The sequence below is a fragment of the Sander lucioperca genome, chromosome 19 (assembly GCF_008315115.2).
Source record: "Sander lucioperca isolate FBNREF2018 chromosome 19, SLUC_FBN_1.2, whole genome shotgun sequence".
Lineage (NCBI taxonomy): Eukaryota > Metazoa > Chordata > Actinopteri > Perciformes > Percidae > Sander > Sander lucioperca.
The window spans coordinates 15028172-15042888 of NC_050191.1; the positions used below are offsets into that span (position 1 = coordinate 15028172).

Consider the following 14717-nt stretch of genomic DNA (forward strand, 5'->3'; position numbering starts at 1 on the left):
GTTCTTCTGCACACAGAGACATCAAACTGAGCTCAAGCTGCTGGAACTTCAATAACAAGCAGTAGATCTTAAAATCAGCTCTGAAATCTGCAGCTGGAAGATAATTTAAGGAGGTTAACAAGAGTTATTGATCAGGGGAGTCTGACAGAGAAGGAAGGCTCTATAAAGTTTCCATAGTTCACCATGCCATCATCTTCAGCTTGATCATTATTGACCTGTGAAACACAACACACACAAACCCTCAGTTACTGTCTGATTTACCTGCTACACTGCTTCACTGTTGTGTTTCTCAGGGCCAGATGTATGTACATTTGCGAAAGTAGCGTTATCGGCACCATGGCCAACCCGCAGAAAGCGCACGCTGTGATACGTCAGCTTACGTCGTATTTACCAGACCTGCAGTTCATCGGGTAATTAGCGCCTTTCTCCGCCCACTATACCATAAATTGTGCACATTTAAAAGCGCAATTGAATGGCTAACGTCAAAGAAATCCTGCTTGATGCGTGTTATTTCGACATTAGTAGTGGGGAAATGTATGTATTGACTAGTGTGCTGTAGCAAAGAGTTAAGTACTGGTGCTATGATACGGCTGAGTGCAGACTGCCATATTCCCACTGCTGATGCTATGACTGAAATTATCCTGATGCCAATATTTGTAATGTAGCGGGGAGTTTAACAACTGCTGGAATGGAATGTGAACGCTGAGTCAGAGATTCAATGTCATCTTTTGATTTCAGCTCGTCTCCTTTGCCCATGTCTCCGTCTTGCTCAGATTACTGCTGCCATTTCACCAGGATGCATATGCGAGGAAACCCGCTTGCAGCTGGTTTACACCTGCTTTTAAGAGGCGGAGAATTTTCACCGCAAAATAGAGGTGTCCTTTCACGGGCGTTTTTTGTACATACCGCGGAATACATAATTAGGCGCACTAGGCGCTTCCCCTCCCATCTCTTTATGGAAAACTCCCATTTTCCCCTTCACCGTCCTGTGAATACATATGCATGACACGGAAAAGCGCAATTTGCCATTTTCAGTTCCCACGACAGGCAGTTTGCACTTTTACTTCAGTGCGGCCTGTTTGTACAATCCTCGCCATGCGTTTTACGCGCACGTTGCAAAACAAATACGCCTGAAGTGGGCGCAAAAAGCGTTAGTACATCTGGCCCTCAGAGTTTAAAACAGTGAGACATTCAAAGTCCTGCGTCATAGTAACATGAACACTTACCACCTGCATCATTTACACTGACTTACAGTCCCTGATCCAGTGTAGGAAATCAAAAAGATATTCGAGGGGCAACTTTTCCCCCACAGTCCAAAAAGTCATGGCTTTTACCAAATGTTGTAGCCAATTAAAAAAATAGTAATAATAATAATAATAATAATAATAAGCTTTATTTCTATAGCACCTTTCATACACAGAGCGCAGCTCAAAGTGCTTTACATTCGGAACATTTAACACAATAATAGAGAATAAAATAGTAATAAAAATAATACAACTCGAGGCTAGCGCATTATGTTGTTGGAGAAAAGTCAATCAATAAATTTGCCAAAAATAAACCCAACTCACAATATTCTTCAACCAAACAAATGAACACATCTAGAAATAAATTTAAATATAAATGACAATAGTCATACGTCCATTAACAATTCCATCTATTGGTGCATATAGTTAGTAACATTCAGTTACACAACACAAGATAAAAAAAAAAAAAAAAAAGGTTAGCCAAACGCTCTCATATATAGGTATGTTTTTAGGTATTTTTTAAAAATATTCACTGAGCTTGCTTGTCTGATGTACAGAGGCAGGGTGTTCCATAGCTTTGGTGCATAGTGAATAAAAGCAGCTTCTCCACTCAGCTTGTGGAGCACTTTGGGTATAATTAAAAGATTTGCACTGGAAGATCTAAGTTTCCTTTGTGGTTGATAAGATGCTAAAATCTCAGCGATATATGAAGGTGCTATGCCATTCAGAGCTTTATAAGTGATTAACATAACCTTAAAATCAATTCTATAAGAAACAGGAAGCCAGTGCAGTTCAGCTAACACAGGGGTGATGTGCTCTCTCTTCTTGGTCTTAGTTAAAAGTCTAGCAGCAGAGTTCTGTATAAGTTCCAATTTCTTTATATGTTTTTTTGGGAGACCAGTAAAAAGTGCATTGCAGTAGTCTAACCTACTAGTGATAAAGGCATGGATTAGTTTTTTTGCATCTTGTTGAGTTAAAAAGGGACGTACTTTGGCAATGTTTCTCAGGTGAAAATATGCTGTCTGAGTAACTTTACTGATATGGGGCTTGAAGTTTAACTCTGTATCCAGGGTTCCAAATTAGCACCATCTACTAGCCAAACGCTGGTAAAATATGCAAGTGGCTGGTAGATTTGCTACACTCACCAGCCAAAAAAACAATGGTACTCTATTAAGTGGCTGGTGAAATTTGAACATTGAATAGCCATTCGGCTGGTGGACGAAAAAGTTAATTTTGAACCCTGTCTGTATCTAAGATGACACCTAGGCTTGTTACTTTTGGTTTGACCTTGGGCGGCAGGTTCCCAAGATCACTAAGAACAATTTCTCGTTTTGATTTTGGTCCAACCAAAAGTATCTCTGTTTTGTCATCATTCAGCTTTAAAAAAATGTTTCTCATCCACTGATTAATGGATGTTAAGCATGTGATAAGGGAGCAAAGGCCATCTGGGTTATTCGGTTCCACAGAAATATATAATTGGGTATCATCTGCATAGCTGTGGAAGTTTACATTATGCTGACTTATTATGTTTCCTAACGGAAGCATATACAGGGAAAAGAGCAGTGGGCCAAGACAGCTCCCCTGGGCCACACCGAAAGGCAAGTCATGCTTTACGGACACATGATCTTCTAGAATAACATAAAAATCTCTGCCGGTAATGTAGGTATGAAACCAGCTTACATTATCAGAGAGACCCACCCACTTCGCAAGGCGGTGAATTAGAATGGTATGATCAATGGTGTCAAATATCGCACTCAAATCCAGAAGAATAAGGATTGAGACTTTGTTTAAGTCAGTAGCAAGTCTGAGATCATTGACTATTTTTACTAGGGCCGTTTCTGTACTGTGATTTGATCCAAACCCAGATTGTAATTTTTCAAGAATACTGTTTTCATTAAGGAAGGTATTTAGCTGATTACAGACAACTTTTTCAAGTACTTTGCTCAGGAAAGGTAAGTTCGATATTGGCCTATAGTTACTCAGGATAGTATGGTCCAGATTTGACTTTTTAAGTAAAGGTTTCACAACAGCGGTTTTAAAAGCAGTCTGAAAAATACCTAATAATATAATAATATAATTTTTGGAGGATGCTTTTGTGTGTACTGTCAAATGAATTACCTATATTGCCAATAGCCTCCCTTATAGAAATGACTTTGTTTTTAAAGAAGTCTGCAAATTCTTCGCATCTTAAAGAAAATGCCTGACTTGATGTGTCACATGGTGTTTGATGTAGTAGCCTATCAATGGTGGAGAACAACATCCTGGAGTATCCACTATTTTCAGCAATTACCTTAGAGAAGTAGATCCTTCTCTCACTCCGAACAGCTCTATTATAATTTACTATTTTTTCTTTTAAAATGGCATGGTGAACTTGTAACTTACTTTTTCTCCATGTTCTTTCAGCTTTCCTACAGGATCTTTTTAGGTCATGGATATTTTTGTTCATCCAAGTAGTCAGTTTGCTATAGGGCCTTTTTTTTGTCTTTAAAGGAGCCACTCTATCAAGCAAGACACCTAGTTCACTATTGAAGGCCTCTACCATTTGGTCGATAGAATAATTTAAAATATCTGAATTTATGGAGTCTGCAAGAGCTATGAATTGCTGCTCTGCTCTAGTGTCCAGGAACCGTGATTTAATTGTGGTTTCGGGATGAATTTTTAAGGCATTTAATATAACATTAAAAGATACACAATAATGATCAGACATATTTATATCACCTACCAATAAGTCAGTGACTTCTATCCCTCTAGAAATGACTAGGTCGAGGGTGTTGCCAAGGTTGTGGGTGGACCCCGTAACATGCTGCTTTAGCTCAATATATTAAGGAACTTGCTGGTTTTAGCATCAGTTGCCTTATTGATATGAATGTTAAAATCACCATTTACAATTATCCGATCATAGCTAGTGATGATGAGCGACACAAGTTCAGAAAACTGGTCGAGGAAGCCAGTCCATAGTTTAGGAGGGCGGTATAAGGTCAGTAAGAGTATGGCTGGGTCAGCCCTCAGAGTGAGGGCAATATACTCGAAAGAAGAGAAATCGCCAAGATTGACTCTACTGCAGTTATATTTATTTGAGAAGATGGTAGCAATTCCACCCCCTCGTTTACCCTGTCTAATAGAGTGAAAGAAATTATAATTTTGGGGACAGGTTTCAACAAGAACAGCTGCACCGTCCGTAGTTAGCCAGGTTTCAACAAGAAACAGAAATTCCAATTGTTTTTCACTGATAAAATCATTAATTGCAAAAGTTTTAGTAGTGAGAGTGCCTATATTTAGTAGACCCATGCTAGCTGAAAGTGGATCTGGCTTTAAAGGAACATGCTGAGGTATGGAAAGAATATTCGTTAGGTTTCTAATTTTAAAATTGCCTTTTCTTTTCATTATACGCTGGGCAGAAATCAACGTTGGAATAGAACCATAAGCGTGTGTTATGTTATTACATGAAGCAGCTTGACCTATGGTAGCAGCAGTACTATATGTAATGTGGAAAACATTTTCAGATTCATCCATATGTACAGTGCCATTTGAAATAATACCTGGGGTGGATGAATCTGTGATATTAGTATGAGTAGTGCATTTTATGTAGAAAAGATTGCAGTGCAGTACAGTACATGCATTAGGTTGCTGTTTTTTGAATGTGAAAAGAGCCCAGATTAAAATGCACAAAGTAATCCACACCTTGTGTCAACATGAGAAAAATACAAAGCATAATATTGCTTTTATCAGTGCATTTATATGTAACAGCGCTGTTTGTGTGAGTGTATAATAGAGATGGAAAATAAAATTAATTAAAATTGTGTCTTAGTGGAGGATTAGAATATTGGCCTAAACTATATATATATTGAAACCTTGGGGGCAATTTTTGCTGCTTAACACATTTTTTAGGGTCATTCTTAAGCGGCATTCATTGATTTCTTTCAGTTCACCTCTGTTCTTTCCAACTCACAGTGTTGTCATCAGGTGCTCTCCTTCGAAAATAAACCACAACGGAACATTTCAGCTCTGAAATTACAGTTTGTGTTGATCAGTGTGAACACATTTTGGTGTGATTGTGCTCACCTCAAGCTCTGATGAGGAGAACAGTAATCACAGTCATTAGGACTTCAGCCACATGCAGAGCCAACATGATGTAGTCCAGAGCAGACCAACCTGTCCCAGTTGTGAAAGCACAAGTCATTTTGGCTTTTAAAATCCTGCAGCTAAAAAAGAATTACCTGTGATATTCAAAAGTGTTTACACATTCATTTCAACCAGAATGGTTCAAAACTGCATCCGATAACTAATTTGACAAAACAAACCAAAAACCCTTAACTCAAGGTTCACTTTCTATCTCTTTCCAGAGCTTTTAACCGCGTGTCCATACTGTCCTCACCCAAAAGAAACAACCGGTCGATTGCGCGAGAAGCTTATAACGACAAATATTTGCGTTAGTTGTTATGCGGCGACCTCTCATGGTAATAGTAATTATCATGAGAGCAGACGAGGAACAACACAGGACTTTCACTCAGGAGACCCGGGTGTGTGTCCTATGAAACCCAAAAGTCAACAGTCACGTTCTTAAATTTACCGACTTTTAAGGACCTACTTAATTGACATAGTTACGTGACTCTTTTTAGTAGTTTTAGGTGACTCATTTGAAGCGAATTTCTGATGTTTTCCTTACCAGTTTCCTAACTACGTATTTCTATTGCCTAAACCTAACTTGTTCCATTTCACAACGTTATCTACGTGATTAAAACTGCCACCGTACATCGATAAATAAAACGCTCATATATCAATCTACCTATTCTGTCGTTTAGGTATGAGGGCGTGTTGGCATGTCAGTCGAGAAGTGGTTGAAAGCTCCACATAAAACAAGTCAGTGCAACAGAAACTAATTAACCATCTAAACACTTTGTGATGTGTGAAGTATGGTGTTAAAACTGAATTGAAAACTTTATAACATTACTTTAGTGTCTTGAGTGTTTTATGTGTGACCAAATGCATAAAGGGCTACGTGACTGTAAGTCGAGATAATTCAAACTTTTGTCTCTTTCAAAAGGTTTGTTTGCATCTGTCTGTGTGGGTCCGTGTGAATGTAAGGAACATCTCAAAATACTGATTTGTCAACAGCCATGGTGTGGAGCATTTCAAAACATTCAACCATTTACTAATGAAGCAATCAAAATCAGAAAACCCCAAACTGCACAACACATCAACATCAGTGTCTCAACAACGTTCTTTGCTGTGAATTTAGTTGTTTCAGTCTCTGCCAGGGCTTGTGTGTTGTGTTTGTTGCTGCTGTGCATAGGTGTAAATTACAACGTTTGTTTTTCATGTGTTAGTTTTCCAGTGTTGCCGCGTCCTGGTTGATTGGAGGTGACTGAGGAATTGAAGGCAGCTGGTTGCTGTCTCCAGGTTGCTTAAAACCTGCCCCATCCTCTTCTGTTCCTCTCCCTTTCCCTGGCACTATGTCATATTATTTTGAAGTTCCTTTGTTTTGTATACAGTTTATTCTAGTTTACCTGGCAACGTGTTTTCCTGCCAGCATCCTTTGTTGGATTCAACCATTTGTGTTACATTTGTTAACATTTACCTTTATTAAATATAATGTATTTCTTTTGGTTAACTGCTCACATGTTTAGACTCCTATTTGTCATGATCCCAGAGCCGGGTCAAAACACTTTTCTCACTTGTTGATACTGACGGAATAAGAAAATAACAGAGAGTGAGAGTCCCTACCTTGTACATTTGGTGAGGCATCCCAGGTAGTACTATTAAACTTCTGACCGTCGATCACATGTTCATAAGGCAAAGTGACTTCATCTCCAACTCTGACAGCGGAGGAGGGGGTTGCTGCGGCTGAGAATGTGAGAACAAAAATGATAAATAATGAAGAGAAATTAAATTATAATACTACTGTCAGTGTAAAGATAATAGTAAATACAACAAAAGTTTGCTTATGTGCCTCATCGTTGGTTTTTTACTGGAAAAACAAACACTTTACTGGAAAACAAACACTACTTGTCTGTATTGATTAACTGAAGGTTAGGTAACAAAGTAACATTAATGATATTAATGAATTAGCTGATGTTTCTGTTTTTATTTACATATTCTATATATCCTTACCTGTAAACTGAAACATTAGTATCAGAAAAAAGAGTTTATAATCCATCTGAAATCAGCCATCGTGTCTCTCTCTGCTGCTTCTTCTTCTAAGTCTCTGAACTAGTTGCTTCTTAAAGACAAATGTCCCATCAACTTCCTTTAAACGGTAAAGTGTCACTTCCTCATCCTTCTTTCCTCTCATACAGTGTGTCACTTGTTGCTTGGGAAAACTACATTAGCTTTTACGTTCCTCTTTCACTTATGGCCAACATTTTTAAGTTCCTTTGTTTTCTATACAGTTTATTCTAGTTTACCTTGAAACATTTTTTCCTGCCAGCATCCTTTTTTGGATTCAACCATTTGTGTTACATTTGTTAACATTTACCTTTGTTAAATGCAATGTATTTCTTTTGGTTAACTGCTCACATATTTAGACTCCTATTTGCCATGATCCCAGAGCCGGGTCAAAACACTTTTCTCACTTATTGATACTGACGGAATAAGAAAATAACAGAGTGAGAGTCCCTACCTTGTACATTTGGTGAGGCATCATTGGTACTTGCTTGGTTTTGTTTTGTTGATTCTGTTGTTGTTATTGTGTCCTCACCTGAACAGATGAACACAGCTCAACACACAAACTTCCAATCCATAAAATAAACTAATTTTTTAGGTAATTATTCTCATCAGTTTGAAATTACTTTAAACAGCTCAACATGTTCTCATCTGGTTTCTCACCTGAGGACTGAGGGCTGAAGGGAAAATCCTGCACTTTGTCTCCTTCAGTCACTTCACACCTAAAGAACTGATACCTTGATGTGAAACTAAAATGAGAAGTAGGAACGGTCACAGAGGTGTAGCAGGGAGATTGTGATGTCCTCAAATCTTGGTTATCTTTATCCACATATTTAGACTGAAACAGCCACTTCACTGTGTGTTGACACCGTTCATATGTCGAAACAAAGCAGTGTAACATCACGTCGTCAGCATTGTTATGTTCAGTAACTGGTGATGGAGATATTGTGAGAGAGAGTTAAATATACTTCATTACCATAACCACAATTATTGTAATGTGTCAGTATATCATTCTAACATGAAAACATTATGATGTAAATACTCACTGGTGACAATGGACAGTTCAACCAAAGCGTCTTCACCTTGTTGTTGTCCTGATTTGTTGAACTGTCTGCAGGTGTAAAGACCAGCATCCTCCTCTGTGACATTCTTTATAACCAGAGAACATTTCTCGGTAACACTCAGTCTGTCTGATTTAGCGTTTTCAGCAATCCGCCCACGACCAATCAGCACTACTATTGGTGTGTTTTCTAATTCACTGAAAACCCAGGTGCTACTATTACACTTCTGACCGTCGATCACATGTTCACAAGGCAAAGTGACTTCATCTCCAACTCTGACAGTGAAGGAGGGGGTTGCTGCTGCTGAGAATGTGAGAACAAAAATGATAAATAATGAAGAGAAATTAAATTATACTACTACTGTCAGTGTAAAGATAATAGTAAATACAACAAAAGTTTGCTTATGTGCCTCATCGTTAGTTTCCAAAAGTTTACTAAACTCACTATTTATTCACTTTACTGGAAAACAAACACACTACTTGTCTGTCTCAGTTAAATGAAGGTTAGGTAATAAAGTAACAGTAATGATATTAATGAATTAGCTGATTTTTCTGTTTTTTTTATTTACATATTTTATGTATCCGTACCTGTAAACTGAAGCATTATTATCAGAAAAATAGAGGTTATAATCCATCTGAATTCAGCCATCGTGTCTCTCTGTCTCTCTCTGCTTCTTCTTCTTCTAAGTCTCTGAACTAGTTGCTACTTAAAGACAAATGTCCCAGCAACTTCCTATAAACAGTAAAGTGTCACTTCCTCATCCTTCCTTCCTCTTATACTATGTGTCACTTGTTGCTTGGGCAGACCACATCAGCACAACAGCAAAAAAACAAGCAAAAATGACCACATTAAAAAGTACTTGAAACAACCCATTTCATGTGTTACTATAAGTGCCACGGCGCATCATACCAACTGCTGTGGTTATTATGAATCATATTTCTGTCTATCTGTATCAGTGTCTCTGTGTCCCAACCGGCAGCGGCAGATGGCCGCCCACCAAGAGCCAGGGTCTGTCTGAGGTTTCTGCCTGTAAAAAGGAAGTTTTTCCTCGCCACTGTTGCACTAAGTGTTTGCTCTTTGGGGGAATTGTTGGGTCTTTGTAAATTATAGAATGTGGTCTAGACCTACTCTATCTGTAAAGTGTCCTGAGATAACTCCAGTTGTAATTTGACACTATAAATAAAATGGAATTGCATTGAATATGAACTGTACACTGACAAAAATGGCTACATTCCTGCAGATTATGATTACACTGTACAGTATATTTAAGCTAAAATCCTCATATGCAAATAGCCAGCTCAATATTTGTGCATCATCCATATTTACAAAATCAAGTGAACAAAAGAAGAATCAATATCTGTTTTTAACATACTTACCAAAGTTCCAACAGTAAATGGTAAAATACAGAGATCTCAGCTGGGCACATAACCTTTTTAGATAAATTATATACACAGCACAACATAATTCTCAGTAATATACAGTATTTCTATTTTATCATCTTAAATGTAAGCTTTTTAGCTTTAGTCCATACAAGATCAGCCTGTTGCTCTTATTGAGAAATGCCTCGGCCATAGTTATAGAACAATGTGCACACATCTCTTGACTCTGAGCTAATCATTTGTTTATCCTATCTTTCGTCCATATCAAGTAACCGAATACAACTGTAATGATACAAACTGTTAACTACATCGTGCTCTTATTTTTTGGGTTCGTTGATGGTGGCGTAGAGGTTGCTGAGATCAGCAGAGGCTGCAGCAGCAGCAGAGGAAGAGGGAGCTTTCACGGTGCTGTAGGTCACTGCATCATCTTCATCATCATCTCCACCCCAAGCCTGGGAAACAAAAGACAACACGTAAATTACACAATATGAAACGACAGAATAATGCAACATTATGATATCCAGCGCCTCATAAACACAACACAATGCTCAATAATGACAGCATCACAGTAACCAATCAGCAGCTGACCTGGGCTCTCCTGTTGGTCTTCTTGGTGTAGCTGATGGAGGCGTAGGAAACACCATCTTCAGGATCAGCCTGCACAGAGGAGACGACATAAAGGCTGCTCAGTAACATGTGGGGACTTCATTGGGTTCTATTGTGGTGTCGTCCAGCTGCATCATCAGACTCCTCCACGTCTTCTCTCGCAGAAGGAAGTCAGACTCACTGAGTGGCTCACAGAGATACAGTTTAAAAAGCTGATCTATAAACCAGGGAGTGTAACTTTGTGGGTGCAGTGTGTGATCTGGTTTCTGGAGTCACTGCAGTGTTTAAGCTCAGTATCTGAAATTAACAAAGTCTATGAAGTGTGTGTGAAGATGTTTAGATTTTTATGACAACGTCAGAGAATAGCTGATTGAATGTACAGACATTTGATTACTGAAAGTTTATGAAAGATTATGAAAGTTTCCTATGTGAATGTTGCAATCCATCCTCACCCAGAAAATGACCATATAGGTCGATTGTGCAAGCAGCTCTTAACGTCCCATGTTCACGTTTCTCCTTAGGCAGCGACCTCTGGTGGCTGTAGTAATTATTGCATGAGCAAATAAGGGAAAGTAAAAAAGCGAAATACTCCGCATAAGGATGCAGGATGGGGCCAGATGGTTTGTTAACACAGAACCATCTGAGAAGCCGTCATTAGAAACTGTTTGGAAAAGGGCAGGCACTTGAACCATCTGTCATCTATCACGTCCGCCATTGTTGATTTGAACAAACAGTCGCGGCTGTCACACACCTAAACCACGCCCATAGCTGCCAGTAGCTTCTCACTGGACACTAAATGGTTCGGTCCACTGCTGTTTCCATACTAACCCATTACTTGAAGCCTAGTCTCACATTGTCAGACCCTCCTCCACAGCTCTGCAGAGGAGGGTCTGGCTAGTCCACACAGCATTCCGGGTTGGAAGAAAAACATGCTCTGGTTTATTGGCATTTATTTAAACCAATCACAATCGTCTTGGGCGGCACTAAACCCCGGACACAATGCCGGTGCCTCTGCAAAATAGTCTTGGGAAGGAACTTGTTTTGGTGGAACGTGTACGTTCAAAAGTTGTTTTAGTCGTGCAACAGAAAACTCAGATTGGACAGATAGTCTAGCTAGCTGTCTGGATTTACCCTGCAGAGATCTGAGGAGCAGTCAACCATAGTCCTCATAAATCCACCGGAGTTTAGAACGCCAACACAAAGGAAGAGGAAGGTAACTGACTTCCAGCCTAAATAAGGGACATCCGATGGTTTTTCCAGCGGTACCGGAGCAATCCTGGAAGTGGAACGTCGTGTATATAGACTGCTTGAAGCATGATGAGATGGATTTATTGTGTGATATGTGGTGCCGCGATTATTGCATGATCTCGTGAAATCACAAGAACACAGCTGCCGTGCAAGGGAAAGGTCGGGGTGGTGGATGGCTCAAACACACAGGATGTTCACTCAGGAAACCGGGGTTTGCGTCCCCTTTTGTGTGAAACCAAAAGTGAACGGTCACTTTTTGAAATGAATCGACTTTTACGGAGCTTAGTCTTTATAACAACGACGTCCGTGACGTTATGTCCTCATTCTGGTAGTTTTATGCAATTGCAATTGAAAGAACCTCAACACCTGAGTGTGTTTCCTAGATGTCAATCAGCTGTGATCGATCTATTTGCATAGCTTCAATCAGCTGTTTCTCAGTAGCAATGGAACAAAATCCAGGGGATATATTTGTGTTTCAATTTACAATATGAACAGCTGTTCACTTTGACTTTAGCCTATAAGTTAGGTTTAGAATATGTTGTTATCTGTTCAGAAAGCATTTGTAAATGTGGCAGTAAAGATCCATTGTTTTGGTCTTGGTTGAGCTTGTGTGTAAAAGAAGTTCAAGCATTTTAAATTTGTGTTTACTGATTGCATTTTGTGCCAAAGCAACAAGAAATGTGTTAAATGTATAGCCTACACAGACAGATGTTGTGCTAACTGTGTTAAGAGTTTAGGAAAGTTGTTACAAGTTTTGAAAAAATTATCATAGCAAACATAAAAAAATGTCACAGAACGGTTATATATGTCATTTTGGGAGTCACTGACAGTCAACCTATTGTGTGGTTTAGGTATGAAGATGTGTTGCAATATTCTCACCTTTAGCTCTATTCCATCTGAGGACAGCCACAGTGATGATTATGAGAGCTGCAACACCAAACACAACGATAAGCCACCACCACCAACCTGAAAAGACAATGACAACATTAAAAACATTTTTGGCCAGGAAGACAGAGATTCTAGAGGAAGAGGGACAACATGTTTGAGTTACTACCTTGTAGTTTGGTTGAAGGATCATTGATTGCTGTCGTGGTTGTTACTGATTTTGTGCTTTTTTCAAATGTTCTTGTTGTCTCAGTTGTTGTGGTTTTTGCTTTACTTGGACAAATTAAATAACACTGTTCAGCAATAAAGTACCTTAATTTCTACCATCTTCTGTAACTAAAGCAGGAATAATGATTTGAAACTTCAACGTCATCAAATAAACATGTTTTGGCTAGTTTTAGTAATTTTGATCTGATAGAGTTTAGTTCTTACCTTTTGATGCTGGAGAACACATTCAACCACACTGTAAATATATAATCTAATAACATTAAAAAAACTAATTATTAAGTCACATTGTGTATTTGAATGGATCAGAAGCTGCTGCAGGATGGCGGCAGCAGAGAAGCACCTCACAAGCAGGAGCTACGTTAGCATTTAGCTAGGCCTTAACGTTACATTAATAACAATTAATATAAAGTAAAGGTAGGCCTACTGTCTGCCTTCCCTTTCCACTAAATTCATGAATCATTTTTAAAACACCAACCATTCTGACATTAACCAAAACAATTAGGCTATGATAAGGCCTAACGTTAGGTTTTTTCATTATGTTGACTGATAACTTTAAGCCACAGTAAGTCACAAATAATAATGAAACGGCGCCAACTAGCTAGCGTTAGGCCAAGCTAAAACAAAGCTAAAATTAAGGTTAACTGAGCGAACTGACTGACTAACTTTAAAGTTACCATTTGCACCGTAACACAGTTTCTGGCAATAAAGTACTATTAATACATTTTCAAGACATGGCTTTTCGTGTGGGTATTACCTGCTTATAGCCAAAATTAACACTATTTTAAAATTAGCATGGTATGACTTAGCTAGCCAACTTCACAATTAATGTTAGCTTAGTTTGCTGTAACATGCCTTAACAAATTAACAAAATAACATTGTATGAAATAAAAACAATTACCTTTTAATACTGCAATTGTTGTAGGATCCATATCCGGATAAGCCCTTCCATCTTCATCCATAGTTTGTTAGTGTCGATGACTTAAGGAGACTCGAAAGTATAACTGCACAGCAGAGAAAAGCTAATGTAAGGTGGTGGCTGTAACTGACCGCCCGGCCTTGACAGACACTTTTAGCGCGTTCCCGTTTGGAATGTACCATGTCATGAAATGGGGGTGACATAAATACTAGAAACATTGTACAAACGGAGAATGTGATGAATTGAATGTCATTATTTAAAATTCATAAACTATGTCTAAAGATTTATCACACACCACACGTTACTCCCATTAAAGATTATAATAAAGATAAATAAATAAAACGTAATTCACAGATCTCCCCTATGCTGCTAGATAATGGAATGCAATTACTTTCCCCCTCACCTTTTTCATGGACTGCAGAGGAAACGTCTCGCTCGTTTTGTAAAGTATTTTGTAAAACTTCAAGATGCTTTGGCGCTGCGTTATCTGCCTCGTTTTCCTCACTTTTTCACTGAAACCGTTATGAGCCATATTAATCGAATGCACAGCCATAGCCCTGATTTCAGGTTGCTCTGTGGTATTGACGGATGCACTGAGGAATATCGAGTGTATAACTCATTCTATCATCATGTGAGAAGAAGACACTCTCAACACCTTCTTGAAAGCAACAGACCAGGCGATGGCAACCACGCAGGTGAACAGCCACAGGAGGAGAGTCAAGAAACACACCAGCAACAAGTAAGTAAAGGTAGCTAGAATTTGGACTGGTCAAAAACATATTTCTTGTTTATTCTAGGCTTTATTGTTTATAATACCAACCATTTCAAACTATACACTTTGATAGAAATATGATGGCATATCAAGTTGAGGTCCAGCATCTTGCACAGGCGAGTTAGTGGATGCTGAAAAGCTGGTTGACTTTACCTCTTATTACACAATCAGCAGCAAGAGTCAAACCTTTGTACAGGTCAAATACCATCTTGGGGA

At 38.7% G+C, this 14717-nt stretch overlaps 2 protein-coding genes across 4 annotated transcripts in view; both read right to left on the reverse strand.

Moving 5' to 3' along the window:
* Window positions 1-1163, reverse strand: part of bach2b (BTB and CNC homology 1, basic leucine zipper transcription factor 2b) — a 17171-nt gene extending 16008 nt beyond the window's left edge. The window contains exon 1 of the mRNA XM_035995699.1: window positions 1159-1163. The gene's annotated coding sequence lies outside the window, so the exon portion shown is untranslated. The remainder of the gene's footprint in view (window positions 1-1158) is intronic.
* LOC116042012 lies at window positions 7-9179 on the reverse strand. 3 transcript variants are annotated; one of them, XM_035995696.1, is made up of 6 exons: window positions 9055-9179; window positions 8453-8770; window positions 8070-8336; window positions 7864-7941; window positions 5307-5405; window positions 7-215 (listed from the first exon to the last, which is right to left on the reverse strand). In XM_035995696.1, exons 1-5 carry the CDS (start codon window positions 9113-9115, stop codon window positions 5308-5310), a joined length of 822 nt encoding a protein of 273 aa, XP_035851589.1. In that variant the 5' UTR covers window positions 9116-9179; the 3' UTR covers window positions 7-215; window position 5307. The 3 variants fall into 3 exon arrangements, with proteins under 3 accessions (XP_035851589.1, XP_035851587.1, XP_035851588.1); XM_035995694.1 differs by having other exon boundaries at window positions 8058-8336; XM_035995695.1 differs by having other exon boundaries at window positions 8058-8336; window positions 8453-8767; window positions 9055-9167.
* Window positions 9180-14717: the final 5538 nt, after the last annotated feature.